The sequence below is a fragment of the Perna viridis genome, chromosome 4 (assembly GCF_037379345.1).
Source record: "Perna viridis isolate PV_CMFRI_1.1 ecotype Kerala chromosome 4, ASM3737934v1, whole genome shotgun sequence".
In the NCBI taxonomy this organism is placed as follows: domain Eukaryota; kingdom Metazoa; phylum Mollusca; class Bivalvia; order Mytilida; family Mytilidae; genus Perna; species Perna viridis.
The window spans coordinates 51,046,658-51,063,411 of NC_142448.1; the positions used below are offsets into that span (position 1 = coordinate 51,046,658).

At 32.9% G+C, this 16,754-nt stretch overlaps 1 protein-coding gene across 1 annotated transcript in view; it reads left to right on the plus strand.

The window, feature by feature from the left end:
- The window catches only part of LOC148620450 (protein bicaudal C homolog 1-A-like), a 59,950-nt gene that overhangs the window by 27,041 nt on the left and 16,155 nt on the right, over positions 1 to 16,754 (plus strand). Inside the window, exons 4-10 of the mRNA XM_088581347.1 lie at positions 5,254 to 5,333; positions 10,528 to 10,689; positions 11,435 to 11,488; positions 13,169 to 13,399; positions 15,754 to 15,966; positions 16,120 to 16,177; positions 16,468 to 16,541. Coding sequence (XP_088437473.1) covers positions 5,254 to 5,333; positions 10,528 to 10,689; positions 11,435 to 11,488; positions 13,169 to 13,399; positions 15,754 to 15,966; positions 16,120 to 16,177; positions 16,468 to 16,541 — 872 coding nt within the window. The remainder of the gene's footprint in view (positions 1 to 5,253; positions 5,334 to 10,527; positions 10,690 to 11,434; positions 11,489 to 13,168; positions 13,400 to 15,753; positions 15,967 to 16,119; positions 16,178 to 16,467; positions 16,542 to 16,754) is intronic.

Consider the following 16,754-nt stretch of genomic DNA (forward strand, 5'->3'; position numbering starts at 1 on the left):
GGTTTAAAATCTGGAAGACAAAAATATTTTCAGCTATTGTCTTTGTACTAGGCCGTAGTTCAGCATCACATACAGCTTTATAGAAAAGGCCATTATTTGGATTATCAACATGTTAAAGTAATCCATACCTGTTCTGGGATGATTAGAGAGAAGATAAAAGGACACTTTACCTTGTTTGAAGTCCTTAATTAGTACCACTTCTTCAGTGGTTACGTAAGAATTTTTCAATGAAAATATCAGGCCTACACTGCCTTAAACAAAAGCCTTAAAGTAAAATTATGTTGATTTTTGGGAAAGATTTTTTTAAACCTCACACCCTTATGTAAGTGATGAAAATAAGTCACCTTCCCGTAAGTAATTTCACCATCCCATTTGAAGCCAGCAAAAGCAGACTGAACTTGATGGGGGGATAGGAGTTGGGGTATGGCCCCTAATGAATTAATCCAGTGTTTTTTGTAAGATATTCACAGCATTATTGTTTTTTCTTACACAGAATGGTACTTAAAAGAGCTAAACTAATTTTGACATCTTATTTGTGGAGATATGAAACTCACTTGAAATATTTGTGATGTATTGGGATCCTATTTAATACAATGAATTTATAGATTGTTTTGTTGTTGTAATAATTCTAAAAAATCTGTCTGGGTTGTAGCCACAATAATTAGAATTGCTTTGCACATTTTTTTTGTTGATATGAGGAAAATTTGAGTATCATTTTAGGTTAAAATTGCAAATTTTTGCCCAATATTTCCTGAATTTACAGAGTCAATATTGTCAGTGCTGCAAAAAGTACATAGTATTTTTAAAGTCTTAAATATACATGTTCATTTGATACAAAATTAAAATTCTTGCCATGTATGCAGCCTGTGATTGGTTTTAATTGAATGTATGACATTGATCCCTGGGTGTCTGAGAAGGTCCTTTCAGTATATCATTAAAGGTAGTTTTTATAATGAAATTAGTTGGTAGACCTTGAGCAGTGTATTGTATAAGGTTCTCAGAGAATTACAGAAATTTTGGAGTGTCACAATGTTTGAATTTTTAACACTGTATATTAAACTTGGTTAAAGCAGACCTGATTTCTTTTATTTTCATAATTCTTTTCCCTATTCAAATCTTACCATTATTAGTCTTATTTCACTGTAAATTTACTTCTGAATTTTTAATATACTTATAAAGTTAAGATTTTTTTTTCAGTTTTTTTCTCAGTAAGTATGGGTTAGAATTACTCAAACCTTAGAGTAACTACTAGACTTGCTACAAGTCTCTCTGTAATGTATATATCAATTGATTAAAACCAAATATTTATTTACTATCAAGCTGAAGTATAGAGAGTACTGAAGTTGATAGTGAATGAATATTTGATAGTAATGATATTTAATCAAATGATATATATATTACAGACAGACTTGTAGCAAGTCTAAGTAACTACTATTTCATCATTTTTTCCTGAATTTTGCAAGAAGTTGACAGAATTTTTCAACAAGTGGTGGGAACCTAACTCCTGAAACAACCCTGGATCTGCCACTGAATATATGTATCTGTCATTACCCATGTCTGTTGTTAGGTAGATAAAACTTACGATTTTCTGTTATTTATATGTAATATAAAACAGGTTTATATCAAATCAACTACTGTTTTATTTTATCTTATTATGTATCAATAAAAGTTAACATAGAAGTCATTGAGCAGTTTAGTAAAAAACCATCTCATCATAGACTAAGTGTAAGGTCAAGTTTGTTGATAGAGCAAGGTGAAGGTTGCATCAGATGGTAAATGGAAGGTCAAGGCCATATCAGAAAAGATTATTTACTGATGTAGTAAGTGTAAGGTCAAGTCTGCTAACAGAGTAAGGTGAATGTTGTGTCAAATAGTAAATGAAAGGTCAAGGCCATATCAGAAAAAATCACATACTACAGTTATTAAGTGAAAGGTCAGGTCTGTTGATGGAGCAAGGTAAAGGTTGTGTCAAATGGTAATTGGAAGGTGAAGGCCATGTCAGAAAAAATTCACATGCTACAGTTATTAAGTGAAAGGTCAATGATTTGTTCCATTAAGTTAATATTCTATGATAGAATATTAACTTATCGGAACAAGTCATGAAACTGTGAGGAAATTTTATCAAACATATCCTTGAAACTGTTAATACTTCACCTTGCTCCATCAACAGACTTTACCTTTCACTTAATAGACTATGGTTTGTTCAATTTGTTTGACCAAGGTCTATGATTTGAGTTTTCTTCTGTTCAGTAGTTTTGTTTGAAAGGAGCAACCTGACTGAGTATATTGTTGGACAGTGTTTTAGGATTTCCTGTCACCTTGGGCAAGTGTAATTTTAGTGTGGGAAAGTTTATTATTATGCCCCACTTCTCCATAGCAAGTAGAAAGCTTGAAGTTTTAAAGGGATTTGTTAAGTTTGAAAAGCAAACTTCAAATATGGGCAAGTTAGTCTTCATTCATAAATACCTACATGTACATGTATCTGTAAACAATTCAGTGGTATCTCATTTATGATCCAATTTAAGAACAAATTTTATTGAGATGTTCTTAAATAGATTTATTTGTACAAGTTTATTATGTTAAAATTATAATTGTTATTTGTCCTTGCCTCAGTGTGGGTCCATTTTTGGAATATTTCATTCATTAAAATTGTGTCTGTGTTGGTGCATCTTGGTGTGCATGTGTGTCCCCTAACTAATTAGTGACATTAATAGAAAATAGCAATCAGTTTATCAAAAAAGGGTAAAAAAAATGTAGAATACATGTTTTGACCTCATAATCCTTCCATATGTACTTCCAGATCTTATTTACAACTTTATTGTAAAGTTGACCACAACAAGGTCAATATTCAGAACATATTTGCTGCAGGAATTTGTTTTCTTGTTTCTAACTTAGAATTTGGTATTCTTTCAAAAAACACCCCCTCCCCAAAAAATAGGAGAAATTTCTTACAAAAAGTTGATTATACCTTTTGCAATCCCAGCTGTATCAGCTGAAAAAGGAGGGAAGGCCAAACAACGAAATATTGTTCCCAACGAATAGGAGATTCCTGTTGATGTGTATTCTGAAAACTTCAAATCACAAATTAAAAAATTACAAACTTATGTTTCTTCCCTGATCCATGAATATTGGTATCCACGAATTAAAGTACTTTCACAGTATGCAAAATTGGCACTCTGTGAATATAACTTGTAAATTGTACATTACTGTAAAATTCCCTATAATTACAGAGAAAGTGATTCATCTATCAAAAATTATTGAAAAAGTTAATACCTTTTATAATGTGTTAACAGATGAAATTATTTATCAGTAGGGTATGATTTAAAAGACCTTTCAATATTAAAAGATAAAGAATTTGTCATCATATAGCCATCATTCAGCTAAGTAATTGACAAGGGGCTATTTGTCAAGATTTGATAGCTTCCGACTGGGGGCCTCTTATGTTATCTACCTAACTTCCATTGACTACTACCACACACAAAGACTGCTTCAGTTTGTATTGTAAGTCAAATTTACACTATGGTTTCTGTGGATTTTACTTTTACCACTTTTAACTTTGAGAAGGCATGTTAATTCTTCGTAAAACATGAGTGACTATATACTTTACACCCCCCACTCCCCCAGGAAAAAAAAACTGACAAAGAATAAATAATTTTTATCTCCTGCAGACAAAAATTGAGGAAGTTTATATGAATCATTGTGTTCATGCAACTTTCTGTCTGTCTGTATGTCTGTATGTATGTCCATATACTTCTGAACTACCAGAAGAAGACATGAAGGAAGATAATTAATAATTGAGTTATAAAAGTTGGGAATTTTAATGAAAATTTGGGAAAGTCTGGGTGCTCACTGTTGAAATACACTATAAGTGGAAAGAGTAAAAACCTCCCAAGCAGTACTGTAGCAGAGGGAGATTATGGTAAATATTTGTTTTACACTGGAGTCATTGGTGAGATGTGGAGATGAAAATTCTTCACTAAATTGACAAATGATATTAGATTTACACAGTGGGTAACTGCTAACAAGTACCAATAATGTTGCCTGGTTTTTGCAATGATCAAAGGGAACCTAGTGGTACACAAACCACGATGGTAGACATGATATTATCGTTGTGTTTTGTATTGGTTTATTTTTGACCTACAGATATACCAGGGTTTCAATTATAAAGAAATAAATTCGCCACTCATTGGGAACAAATCCCAAAATTAGATACTTCACCATGAAACTAATACAATTGTGTCCGAAAAAAAACCAGAAAAGAAGAGAAATACAAGATATCTTACTATTATAGATGTAGACATTATAGAGACATCATTATTTCAGTGATGTACTCTCACTGTAGTCTTATATCAATGTATTTTTTTTATCCACTTGCTAAATTGTTGAATTCAGAAGTCCATTAATTGATAGTAATTTTGAAAAATCATAAAAATGTGTGCTGAAAAGTATTAGAACCTCCAAAGTAATAAATCAATTGCCAGTGGTAAAGTGAATCCTTGTACACTTTTGCAAATGTGCAGATGTGCATGAGGGAATATAGTATCGGTCAGATGACTCCAAAGGGAGATAATCTGACTTAAGGGTTTTACATGATACATCCTCATTATTGCAACTCCTCCTGAATTATTCAAGGGACTTTGATGAAATGTTTTAGGATTGTTGGCATTATATGTAGATGTGCATGAAGAAATAGTTACTGTCTGGAGACTGCTAAGGGAGAAAGTTGAACTTATGAGTAATACGTTCAACTGCATTTGTAGGAGGGGTATTCTGTTTTTGAGCTTGCTTACAGTACATGTATTCTTAGTTCATATTATTTTGAAACATCTCTAATGCAAATGGGACTTTTAATTAAGTTCAGATGTTTTGAAAAGGTGATCAGTTTCTGCTTCTAGCAAGACCACTTTAAACATGTTTATTCTGCGAAACCTGTTAAAATTTTCTTGTGGTTACAGCCTTTGCCACAAGGCTCAAGTGTTAGTCTCCATAAGATCGCATGTCTTTATTTTTTTTTGTTATTTTCATTATGTTAGAATTGTAAACTACAGAAGCCTACTAATGACCTATAAGGTAATTACAAATCTGTGATCATGTATCCGATAATTTGCAATCATGAATCTGATTCCCCACAATGGATTCCCAAAGAGACAATATACCTTGCATCTTACTTAAGGCCAATTTTAGTATAAAAGTAATGTTGTCTATGACATTTTGATCTGTTACAAAATGTAATGATTTTTTTAAAAATTTCAGATCCCCACATTAAAGTGGTTGGTTATCCTGAAGATGTCAGATCTGCCAAAGAACACATCATGTCCATTTTGGACACTAAAGTAAGTACACTTCTACTCCTGTAGTCTCTGTAAGAGTCACACAATCATAAAAAAAAATGTTGGCACTCATACTCTACTGTTGCATATCGTCAGAACTCCCTGCTTTTGGTAAATTGTGGATTGTTTGTTTATTCTTTTAGTTTCTATTATTTTAGGTAGTTTAGTTTGTTTTTTAGGTTTTACTGTACCCTTGGAACATGGATGTAACCTATTCCTCATTCAAATCCTTGCTTTTTTCTAGTTGTATGATTTACTTACTTGTTGAATTCCACTTTATTAGAATTTAGATTTTACTGTTCAATATTTTCACTGCAGAGGCATGGCATCAAAATCTTGGTTAATTGGTGGTTTCTTGACATGAAAAATTGTAACTTGATTTATATTTTGCATATTGACGAATGTTTATGTAGCCTATTTCTTATGACGACTTGTATCTAAAAATCTTGAGTACTGAGTCAGTATCATAATGTGACTGCATTAGCTACCAGCATGGTGACCTTGACATTGTGATCTAAATATAAAATGGATTTGGCAGTAATTGCTGAGTCATCTTACCACACATCTGACTCCCTGGTTCTTGGTGATAAGAATCACTTCTGAGAATTGTTTACTTTTTGATAAACATTGTAACCAATTTTAATAGATTACTCTAAAATTTTATAAAAACATCATTATTGATGAAAGATTAAGTTTTCTGTAAATTACATGGTGTTGTCTTAATTGTGACAGCCTTATTTTATGTAACCACTGTTAAAGCAACTGAATCTTGAAGGATGAAAACTAGTTCATGAAATGAGGGAGCCTCTGGCTGACCAGAGAGGTGTGCTCCCATCATATTCTTTTATTGTCTTTCATTTCATCCAACAAACATGTTGGTCTGTGTTGGTGCACTAGTCCAAAATTATGGTTTCCATGGTTTCCACCAATGACAGACTAAGGTCAAATTCAAGGTGCTGTCCTTTCAACTTTTAAACATTTTTTTGCATTTCAACCTTCATGTACCAACAGTCTTTGAATCTGCCTCTGGCCCCTATAGTTATGTTCTTAGGAAGCCTGACAGACTTCCAAAAATTTTGGGATGTTGTAGTGTTCTGTTTATTTTTGGGTTCTTAGACATATCTAAATAGTCTGAATCGAATGAGCATTTGTTGTTATGTGATTTCATTACAACAGGGTATTCTTATTAATAGACATAGATTCAAATGATTTAGGGCTTTAAAAAAAACATTTTCATATAATTTCAATTTTTTTTTCAGGCCACTGAAAAATCATTTGGACTGCCAATTTTTTTAACTTTTGAAGTCCGAATGGCTTCTGTCTGAAAAAGTTAATTGTGAAGACTTTTCCATTGTACATTTTTGTAATTGATGCCGTTATCCCTTGCAGGTCCGGGTGTTAAAAGAATAGGCCTGCAGCAGCGCTAAGCTTGTCGTAAAAGGCGACTAAATAGTGCTCAGAACCTTAGCCGGGGGCTGGGGACGCTCTGCCCACAGAGCAACTGGGATGTGTGCCCCAGGTGGTTGAATTGGGTACCCCTGGCGTGTTACATGCTGGGGTTGTCAGGCTATAATACAGAAAACCCGACCGCAAACCATAGTGCACCGTGTTGGGAAAGATGCCACTTCCCTCACACGTTAAAGAACCCTACTGTGGTATTTTCCCGGAGTAGAAACCATAGGGCTCCGCCACAGGAGGCTTAATTGCCCGACCCTACCCACCTCTCCCTATTTCCAGTGGCAATCAAAATTTGTCGATCCCATTGTCCTTGTGTCCCATTTCTTTCTCATTTCATCATCATTTCATGTTCATTTTGTCATCAATTTCATGTTCATTGTCTGAATATAGCTGAAATATTGCTGCTCGGACGTTAAACCCCAACAAACAAACATAATTGATACCGAATTAAATGTACATTGTACATGTATTTAGTACTTTTACAATTTAATCTAATACTAACTTGTAAAATCCACCACAAATTTCCAGTGATGGTTGATACCTGTATTAAGAGTTGAGAGTTTATTCATATCATTTATACCTATATCCTTTTTAACAAAATTTTGGGGAACATTGATTGATCACACTGTCTTTCTGTCTGTTGATACCTCGGACTGGTCCTCCTTTGGTCTATTTGGCCTTGTTACCATGTAAGTACAATTTCTCCTTAACTGTTCAGTATTAAATGGGAGGGTTTCTCATGTATCATTTCATTTTGCATGGGGTTGTGGGGATGGTTGTAAACACTCCATAGCATAACCTGCATGCATTTTCTCTTTTGACTAAATTATTAAGAGAAATATGTATATTTGTTGTCAAGGATGTTACCTAATGAAAATAATACAACTGAGAAATTTATGAATGAATTTATATTTAAAAAAAAAAATTTGAATAAATTTTAATAAAAAAGATAGGATATTACTAAGTCGGAAATGAAATATTACAATGAAAGCAGACTTGTTGCAGCTTGAACATTATATGGGATTATAGCATGAGAAGAAACTGTCAGTTTTTGTCAATATTTTGATCAATTTACAAGATAGTCCTCTGTGTCACAAGGTATTGACTCAATTTACATGAAATTTTATAGGAAAATCAATTCATATCCTGTTTAAATTTGAAGTAAGTAAGAATTTGAATAAATGGACATATATGTTTAGAATATTGATGTGTAGTTTTTAATATTACATAATGTGCCCTACAAAACAAATGAAAAATTGTTTACAAAAATACAAAAATAAAATGGAAAACATCAACATTAGAATTGAAATGGTAAATGGTAATTATACAATGTAAAAACTTCCTTTGTAAGGCCATAACAAATTAATTAACTGTTTATTGGACCATTTGGAAGAAAATACAAAAAATAGAAATGGTATTATCTTCAATGGTGGCATTATCTTAAATGGTGGCATGATCTTAAGTGGTGGCATTATCTTAAATGGTACCACCAATAGCTTGGGCAGTATTTTACTACCAACATCATGACACTGGACTAGACCCTGTTTCTAAGATGTCAAGAAATATATTCATGGAGCAGTTAAGAAGACCCCCTAAAAAAAAAAAAACCGAAAAAAAAAAAAGATTTTATACCATCAGCCATCCAGCTTACAGCCAAAAGTTAGTTTTTAAGTTGTTCCTTGCTTTTCCCAATATATTATTCGGGAGAAGACTGAAAATAAAAATACTTGATTTTTCAGAGAATCAACCAATTGGGGTCAATAAGCTAATGGATATTCAATATTAAGTCTACTCTGTATAATTGTGCAAAAATGTTCCATGTGGTCAATACATAAATTCCATCCTTTGCAAGTTTGGTATTGGGATTGAAATTGGTTAGCTTGTTTCATGCTTTCAGTGTTGACTAACAATTTTATTTTGGAGTGGTCTAATTAAACAAAACTATGATGATTAGGTTTATAGTGTAAATCTAAAATTTACACTTTAAAACTCTGTAAAAACTTCAATAGATTCTATAGATTGTAATTAGTTACATTTATTGATAAGAATGAATAAAGACCTTGGGTTTATATTTTTATGACCGCGTGTAAGTACTGTGGTGACATGATCAACGGAATCATTAAAATCTCAACAACATGAAATTATAAATGCTATTAACAGTGCATTTTCTGGTTAAGGACGATTAACGTTGAATAGGTTTGAGTCTGATTTTATCAAGATTTTGTGGGCTTTTTTTTGCAGACATTAAATAAAGATTAGATTTAAATTTGTTCGGTATTTTGGTTGCACTTGATAGCTCAACAATTAAGAAGTCCTGCTTGGAAGCAGAAATATTCTGTTGGAGTTATTCTGCTATTTTTCAAGAGATGTACTCGTATTTAAAATCTTAAATCAATTTTTCTGTTATCAGCAAAATAATTGATCCAGAAATACTAAAAAAAATCTTGAGAATTTTGAACAAGTATTAAAACACTTGAATCCTTTCCTTGGGAATAAGAGGGGGTTTGTTGTACTGAATTGTGCACTTTTAGTAAACTCAACAGGGCCACTTGTCATTAGTAAACTCAACAGGGCCACTCGTCATGATTTCTTTGTTTTAAAATAGATCTACAAATGTTTTTTTTTTTTTTTTGGTTAATACATTAGATGTTGTTATGATAATTTCAGGATCTGTGTTAATCAAATGAATATTTTATGTTGTTTTAAAAAAAAAATAAGTCAAAAATGCTGCACTTTTAAGTTATAGTCAAAGTACTGAAGTACTAAGTCACCTGCGATCTAATAGGCAACTTCCAACATCTTAACTTATCATTTAAAAACTTTAGAGAAATGTGTGACAATTTTTTAAAAATGTTAATGTAGACATAGACAAGAACAGTGTATTGACTTGTAAAAAAACTATATGCAGAAGATGCTAAGAATCAGGTTAAATGTAAGGTTATATGTTTTTGACATGTATGTACATCTAGTCAGTATTCTGTTTTTGTCTTTATACTTCAATCCTAATAATTTTTTAATCAGTTTATGTTTTTCATATGATGTGGATATCACATGTCTTCCCCAATAGTTGCCCCCTATAGTGATGCTACAATAAACAGGTAGTTCATTGGAGGATAGGAAAGTAGGTAGAGCTAAAGACTTTAGTTAAGTGTTATTTACAGTCAGTGATCATATATCTGTCAATATATTTTGGTTTCTTAGAAAGTTTTCAGTATTAATAAATTAACTACTCACTTAAAATCTCGTCACTTTGATTCTTGAGTCATTTTCTTGGTTGATAAATCTGAAGGTCTGTTACTATACTATGTACCGGTACCATTAACAGACAATGTCATGGTATACATTATTACTTTGCAAAGAAAAGCATGGAACAACTTATTTGTACCATAACTTACTCATTTTTGAGACATCTTAATTGGCCAAAGAATTTATTTTAATACATCTTAGATGCATGGTACAGCCTGGGCTCCAGTGTCATGATGCTGGTAGTATTAGAATAATGAACTTTTTTTTGGAAAAGATCAGCCTTTTAAATGCTGAAATGACCCTATTGATGATATAGACAATACATTATGTGTTGACTTGAAAAGTTTACAATGGAAAATATCATATATTAATTTACATTGTAGTTTCAGAGAACTGGTAAGAACATTTCATTTTAGATGAATTACCAAAAGCTAGACCACTTTTTCCCATTTGGTTAATTCTAGATTCAGTTTAATCCTTTTTTTTTTTTCAGAGTAACCGAGTCACACTTAAGATGGATGTATCCCACACAGACCACTCCCATGTTATAGGCAAGGGAGGTAACAATATAAAACGGGTAATGCAAGAGACGGGCTGTCACATCCACTTTCCTGACTCTAACAGGGGCAATCATGTGCAAGAAAAAAGTAATCAGGTATACAAGTCTATGTTAGAATCAAAGGAGATTGTCATTTAATCCAGGTTCATATATTCATATTTAGGATAGAAGAAAATTCAACAATATTCATTGTCCTGTGACCATTACATAGGACTTGGGAAAAAGGTCAGTCATTGGAAAAAGTTTCCCCATTTTTTCTGTCTTTTTATTGTACAGTTTAACATGTCTGAAATGATCCCAAAGGAAACTGAAAACTTGTGAAAGCCATACTTGTATGGCATTTCTTTCTTTAAATATCTATAATTAGGTATTATTTAAATTTGAAATTATTTTGGATTTAATAAAATAGGTGAAAAAATATTTATAAAGTTACACCTACTAAGGAGGTTAGTCATGCTGTCATGACGATGGGGGGTTAGTAAGTTTTCCATGCCTTTTGTTATCCAACTCATCTTACCCCTTAGCCATGTTGACATGACTAACCCCCCTTAGCAAGGGTAAGTTTTTCAAATCATTTTTTGGGTCATTTTGTTATTTCAAAATAATTCCAACTTCAAACAATTCCTTGTTCTATGCTGTTTGAACCTGTGTAAACTGAACACCTGTGTAATCTGAACAACTGTGTAATCAGAACAAATTTTTCAGTACCATAGGGGTTCTGTTTTGACAAGTTTCACCGTATGACCTAAAAGAAAAAGTGAAATTTTTTTTCGGAATCAAAGAGAAATTTCTTGGTATATTTGCAGGTCTTTTCATTAAAACTATTTTTTATTATGTACAGGTATCTATTGCTGGACAACCTGCAGGAGTAGAAACTGCAAGGGCTCAAATTAGGGTAAGTTTGGATATAGGAGTAGAAACTGCAAGGGCTCAAATTAGGTGAAGTTTACTTGTAGAAGTAACAGCAGATACTTGTTCTTAGGAATATCTAGGAACCAGTCAATTTTCAAATTCATACATGTAGTTCAAAGGGTAAAGGGATCAAGTATTTACACTGGTCATCATATATAATTCAATTTAGTGAGCATTGCATTCTGGTTTTCTTTGGAAACAACATTAAGGAGGTACACCTATGGTAAGGGAAACAACTCTTACAAATCATTCAAACCTTTGTATTCAGCATTTTACATCAATCTCATGTAAGCATCAAAGTAACTTAGACTGATTTCATTCCGTTTCATATGAAAGCCTGATAGGCTTTGTTGAAATTGAATATGATACAAACATATCACTGATTTCTAAAGTTATGTCCCTTACCCTAGGTCTACCTCCTTAAATGAGATTACTCATATTTAGGGAGATCTTGGTGCAAAGAAGAACATCAGTGTTCAAAACAGGGTTTGCTTTCTTTTTTACTGGTTTTCTTTTGTCATGGCCAGTATCACATTTTAAACAATATGTTGCTTTTTTCTCCAAAAGATTTGGAGCATGTAATATAAGAATGATACAGAGTTGCAATGTAAGCAAACACAGACTACAGACAACAACTGACTGACTCATACTTCATAAGTTATTTTACGGTAGAGTGAAAGTCCGATCATTATCACCTACATTTGAATAAAATAAATCTGTCAATTCCTCTCTCATTATTTTTGTGGGTAAACACGGCAATAAAATGATTTATTTAAGCCTGGTAAAATAGTTATGCAATGTTTAACAGATGGCTATTTGCTTAGGCTGGGGGAATTCGTGATCTGCTACATGCCTATTTCTCTCTCTTACTTAAAAGTGGTTTTGACATGAGGTAGAAAAGTGGCAGATATAAAGATTTACTTTAGGAGGGCATTAACCCTTAGGCCTCAATTTTTTTTGCATGAAGTATGTAAAGAAAAGGAAGTATCCTATCTTTTAACCATTTTTGAAAATTTTCAATTTCATAATAGGGGACCAGACTGCTCCTCTCTCTTTGGATCTGCCAATGGATTTATCATTAATGATATTTTACAGAAAAGTTTCATCTGCATAAAGATGTTAAGTAACAAAAAAAATGCATCAACTTTACACCACAATTAGATGGAAATTTATATGCTGAGCAATATAATACAAATGATTCCATTATTTGAAATTCTAAGTAAATGAGAGGAACAAATCTGTAGCCAGAATAAAATATTGTGAATGTGCCACTATTCTTTCGATACTGGTTTCATAGGGTACCAGTTCCATTGTGTACCAGTTTCGACATTTTGTGGGACTTTCAAACCACAACAATGAATTCAAAATCAAATGTAAATTTTCTGTCAGAAATATAGTTAGTTGAGTGAACATTGTGAATTAAAACCCATCATGAACCAGGCCCTAGAGCCACAAAACTTGATAAATTACTTAAGTCTGAGAAAATTCTTATTGGTTGTGACGTCATCGATTTGAAAGACATTGATTGGAGTTACCATGGAAGTTAAGAATATTCTCAGACATAAGTATTTTTTACTTTTGTGGCGCTGGGGCCAACACATATTTTGCTGACATTTAACAAACTGTTACCCGGAAACACAAAAAACGTTTACTTCCATTTCAGGAATTGTTACCGTTAGTATTTATGTTTGAACTCCCTGTAACTGGAATCCCTCCGGACTCATCCTCGCCATTGGTACAACAGTTACAGCAGCAGTACACGATATCAATCACGTTCCGTCAGCGTCCCCGAGCATACACCACTACTGTTGTGGTCAGGGGTACCGTGTGTAATGCCAAGTCTGTGAAAGAAGGAACTTTAAGGTTGATGGAACAACTAACAGGAACTTCTGGGGTAGGTAATTAAGTAGACCTAACAATAACTTCAGGGGTAGGTAATCAGGCCAACCTAATTGTAACTTCAAGTGTTAATAACATGAACTTCTTGGGTAGGTAATCAGGCAGACCTAACATAAACTTCAGGGGTTAATAACATGAACCTCTGGGTTAGGCAATCAGGCAGACCTAACAGTAACTTCAGGGATTAATAACATGAACTTCTGGGGTAGGTAATTAGCCTAACTTTGCAGTAACTTTAGGGGTAACTAATGGGAATTTCTTGGGTAGGTAATCAAGCAGACTTTACAGTAACTTCAGGAGTAACAAACAGGAACTTCTGGGGTAGGTAATCATGCAGACCTTTCTTAAACTTCAGGGTTAACTAATGGGAACTTCTGGATAGGTAATCAAATATACTGTGCAGTAACTTCAGGGGTAACTTATGGGATCTTATGGGATAGGTAATCAGGCAGATTCAGGGGTAACTTACTAGAAATTTTGGGTAGGTAATCAGACAGACTGTACTGTAACTTCAGGGAGGGCTTACAGGAACATTTTGGGTAGACAGACTCTACAGTACTTTTAGGGGTTGTTCCCTACCTAACAATGATTGTCAGACAGACATATAGAACATCTGGAATTAATGCATTGTCATCCTAAGTACTTAATACAGGGGTCAAAATGAGCACTCTATCACTGGATTTCATGATTGACAAGTCAAATTCCAATAAAGTGTGCCAACTTGGCCACCTATTTCCTTATTTTGGATGTTGCTTTACTGTTCAACATATAACTTCACTCCAGGTCAGATTGTGACGTCACAATTTATGATCAATTTCACACTTATGACTTTTTGTGAAACCGACACGAGTTCAGTTTTGGCAAAACTTGCCTGATTGACCACTTGGACTAATTTTCATATTTCTTTCCTTGTAATGACTGATAACATTTACATGGCTTTTATGATTGTTAAGATTATGTCAACTGTTTAAATTTTGGTGGCTTTCTACAATGTGTTGACATATGGTAATGATGACAGTACTGTACTTACTCTAGAACTATGTCTTTTAAGGTATTTCGCATGTCGCATGTAAGTGTGACATACAAATGATGAAGTTAAATTGTTCAAATGCAACTCCACAAAGCCTTAGCAAGTTATAACTGAAACATGTGTTTAATTATACCCAATTCAAACATACAAGAGATATTACAAAGCCTTTATATTTATAACGATTTAATTACGCTCACTAATCTTTGATATTGAGCATTTGTTTATTGATGTATTCCATATTTTCAGAAGTGCCTCCATGTTAAAATTATTATGTTAAAGACTTCTTCCGCCATTCTGACTATTATTGTCCTAATTATAAAGTACTTAGTTTGATAGACATTGTTAGTTAATTGTTTGAGGAAACATCTGTTATGAAGTATATGTGCATTTGAAAGCAGGATTTTTTGCACATTTATGTTCAATGGTTTGATGTTTTTTCTTTTTATTTATTATTGTACATGTATGAGGCCGACAGGTACAAAATAGAAATAATGTAATGCCCTCCAAAAAGTTTGGTGTCAGTCTATCCATTCCCAAACAGTTTCTAGATGATAACTTTAGAAGATATTGAAGGATTTTTTTTGAAAGTTTGTACAAGTATTGACTAATATATAAAGACAGATCAGTTTCAAATTTCAATTAAATTGGACTATTTACTAAAAGTTACAGCCATTTTGAGTTGTTTTACCTCCAGAAAATTTGTGCAACACGTCAGGGCATCATTTAAGGTATCATGAGATGCCATTCATTTATCATTCTATCCAAACAGTACTCCAGAATTTTTTTTTTCTGAGGGCTTGAAAAGATGTTTGGTTTATTTTGTATGTAGAATTTTGAAGTTCAGTTTGTTTGTTTTGTTTGTTGGGGTTTAACGTCCAAGCAGCAATATTTCAGCTATATTCAGACGATTGAAGTTCAGAGCATGAACAAGTAAAACCTGAAGTCACATTGCATATCCGATATTGAGTTATGACTGGTTAATTTTGAGTTAAGATGGTGCGTCCAAGTGGTGTGACATGCTTTAATATCTACAGGTGATTGCTTGTGTGAGCTAACACATAAAAAATCCAGGTCAGCAAATTAGACTAGTACAAAGTATGTTCTTAAGTTTAAGAACTTAGGAAAAGGTAGATATTTTATACCCTTCATGAGTGGGTGGAATATCAGAATCACCTTGTCAGTTCATAATTCCGTCCACCCAAATTTTGTCACAACTATCTCAACTGCATGAATGGGGAATAAAAATCAAAGGAATTTGAGACTGATATAGGCAAAATTATGCAGAGAATATTTAAGATATTCAAATATTAATCTTTCAGGTGGCGTTGCCAGTGAGCATGCAGTTAGAAATTGCACCACAGCACCATCTGTTTATTATAGGACGAGGAGGCATTAATATCAAACAGATCATGCAACAAACAGGGGCCAGTATCCATTTCCCTGACCCCAACACTGTAACCCCTCCCAGGAAAGGCACAGTCTACGTTACTGGTAGTATAGAGAGTGTGTTCCTTGCAAGACAACATTTAATTGTAAGTATTCTACTGTAAAAGGGAACTACTTTATTAGGCCTTCTTCTTAAATTCATAAAAATGCCCTTCAGAAAATAAGTTCTGTATCAACATTACTGATCTTCTGGCTAGTAGAATTTGGAAATGATTTTGTTTTTATGTTTTGCATTTCAGGGTTGTCTCCCTTTGGTCTTGATGTTTGATGTTAAAGATGAAATAGAAATTGAGCAGGGTAAGAATTGATTCTGATACATATCCAAAATCCACTTATATTGCACTATTTATAAAGAATTTCAAAATTGGAGATTCATTTTGTCTTAGAAATAAAGTGCATGAAATATAACTATTTTTAACTTTCATGTATTTTTTATACTACACTTCCCAACACACTTTAATTCTTAAAGGGATTGTGTGGTGATTAAGATAAATTAAGAATTTAAATAAAGATTATTTAAAGGATAAGAAATAACACATTTTAAATATATGAAAAAATTTATACGAAGTTTTTAAAAAATATTTTAGGGAAGATAACTCAATTGATGGAACAGTTAGATGTTTTTATCAGTGTGAAACCCAAACCAAAACAACCAAGCAAGGTAATTATCCAACTCATCATCTTCTCTTTAGTTTGTATGCTGTCAAGTACACTTCAGTCCTAAAAATCATTTTGGATAAATCTTTACATAGTTACAACCTTGCTATTGCTATTATGTAAAATTTTTTTTTGTATTTTTACCTTAACAAATAGAATCACTATTGAATTATTCAAGACCAGTTTCTTGCATATTCTCCTTTATCTTTTAGAAATG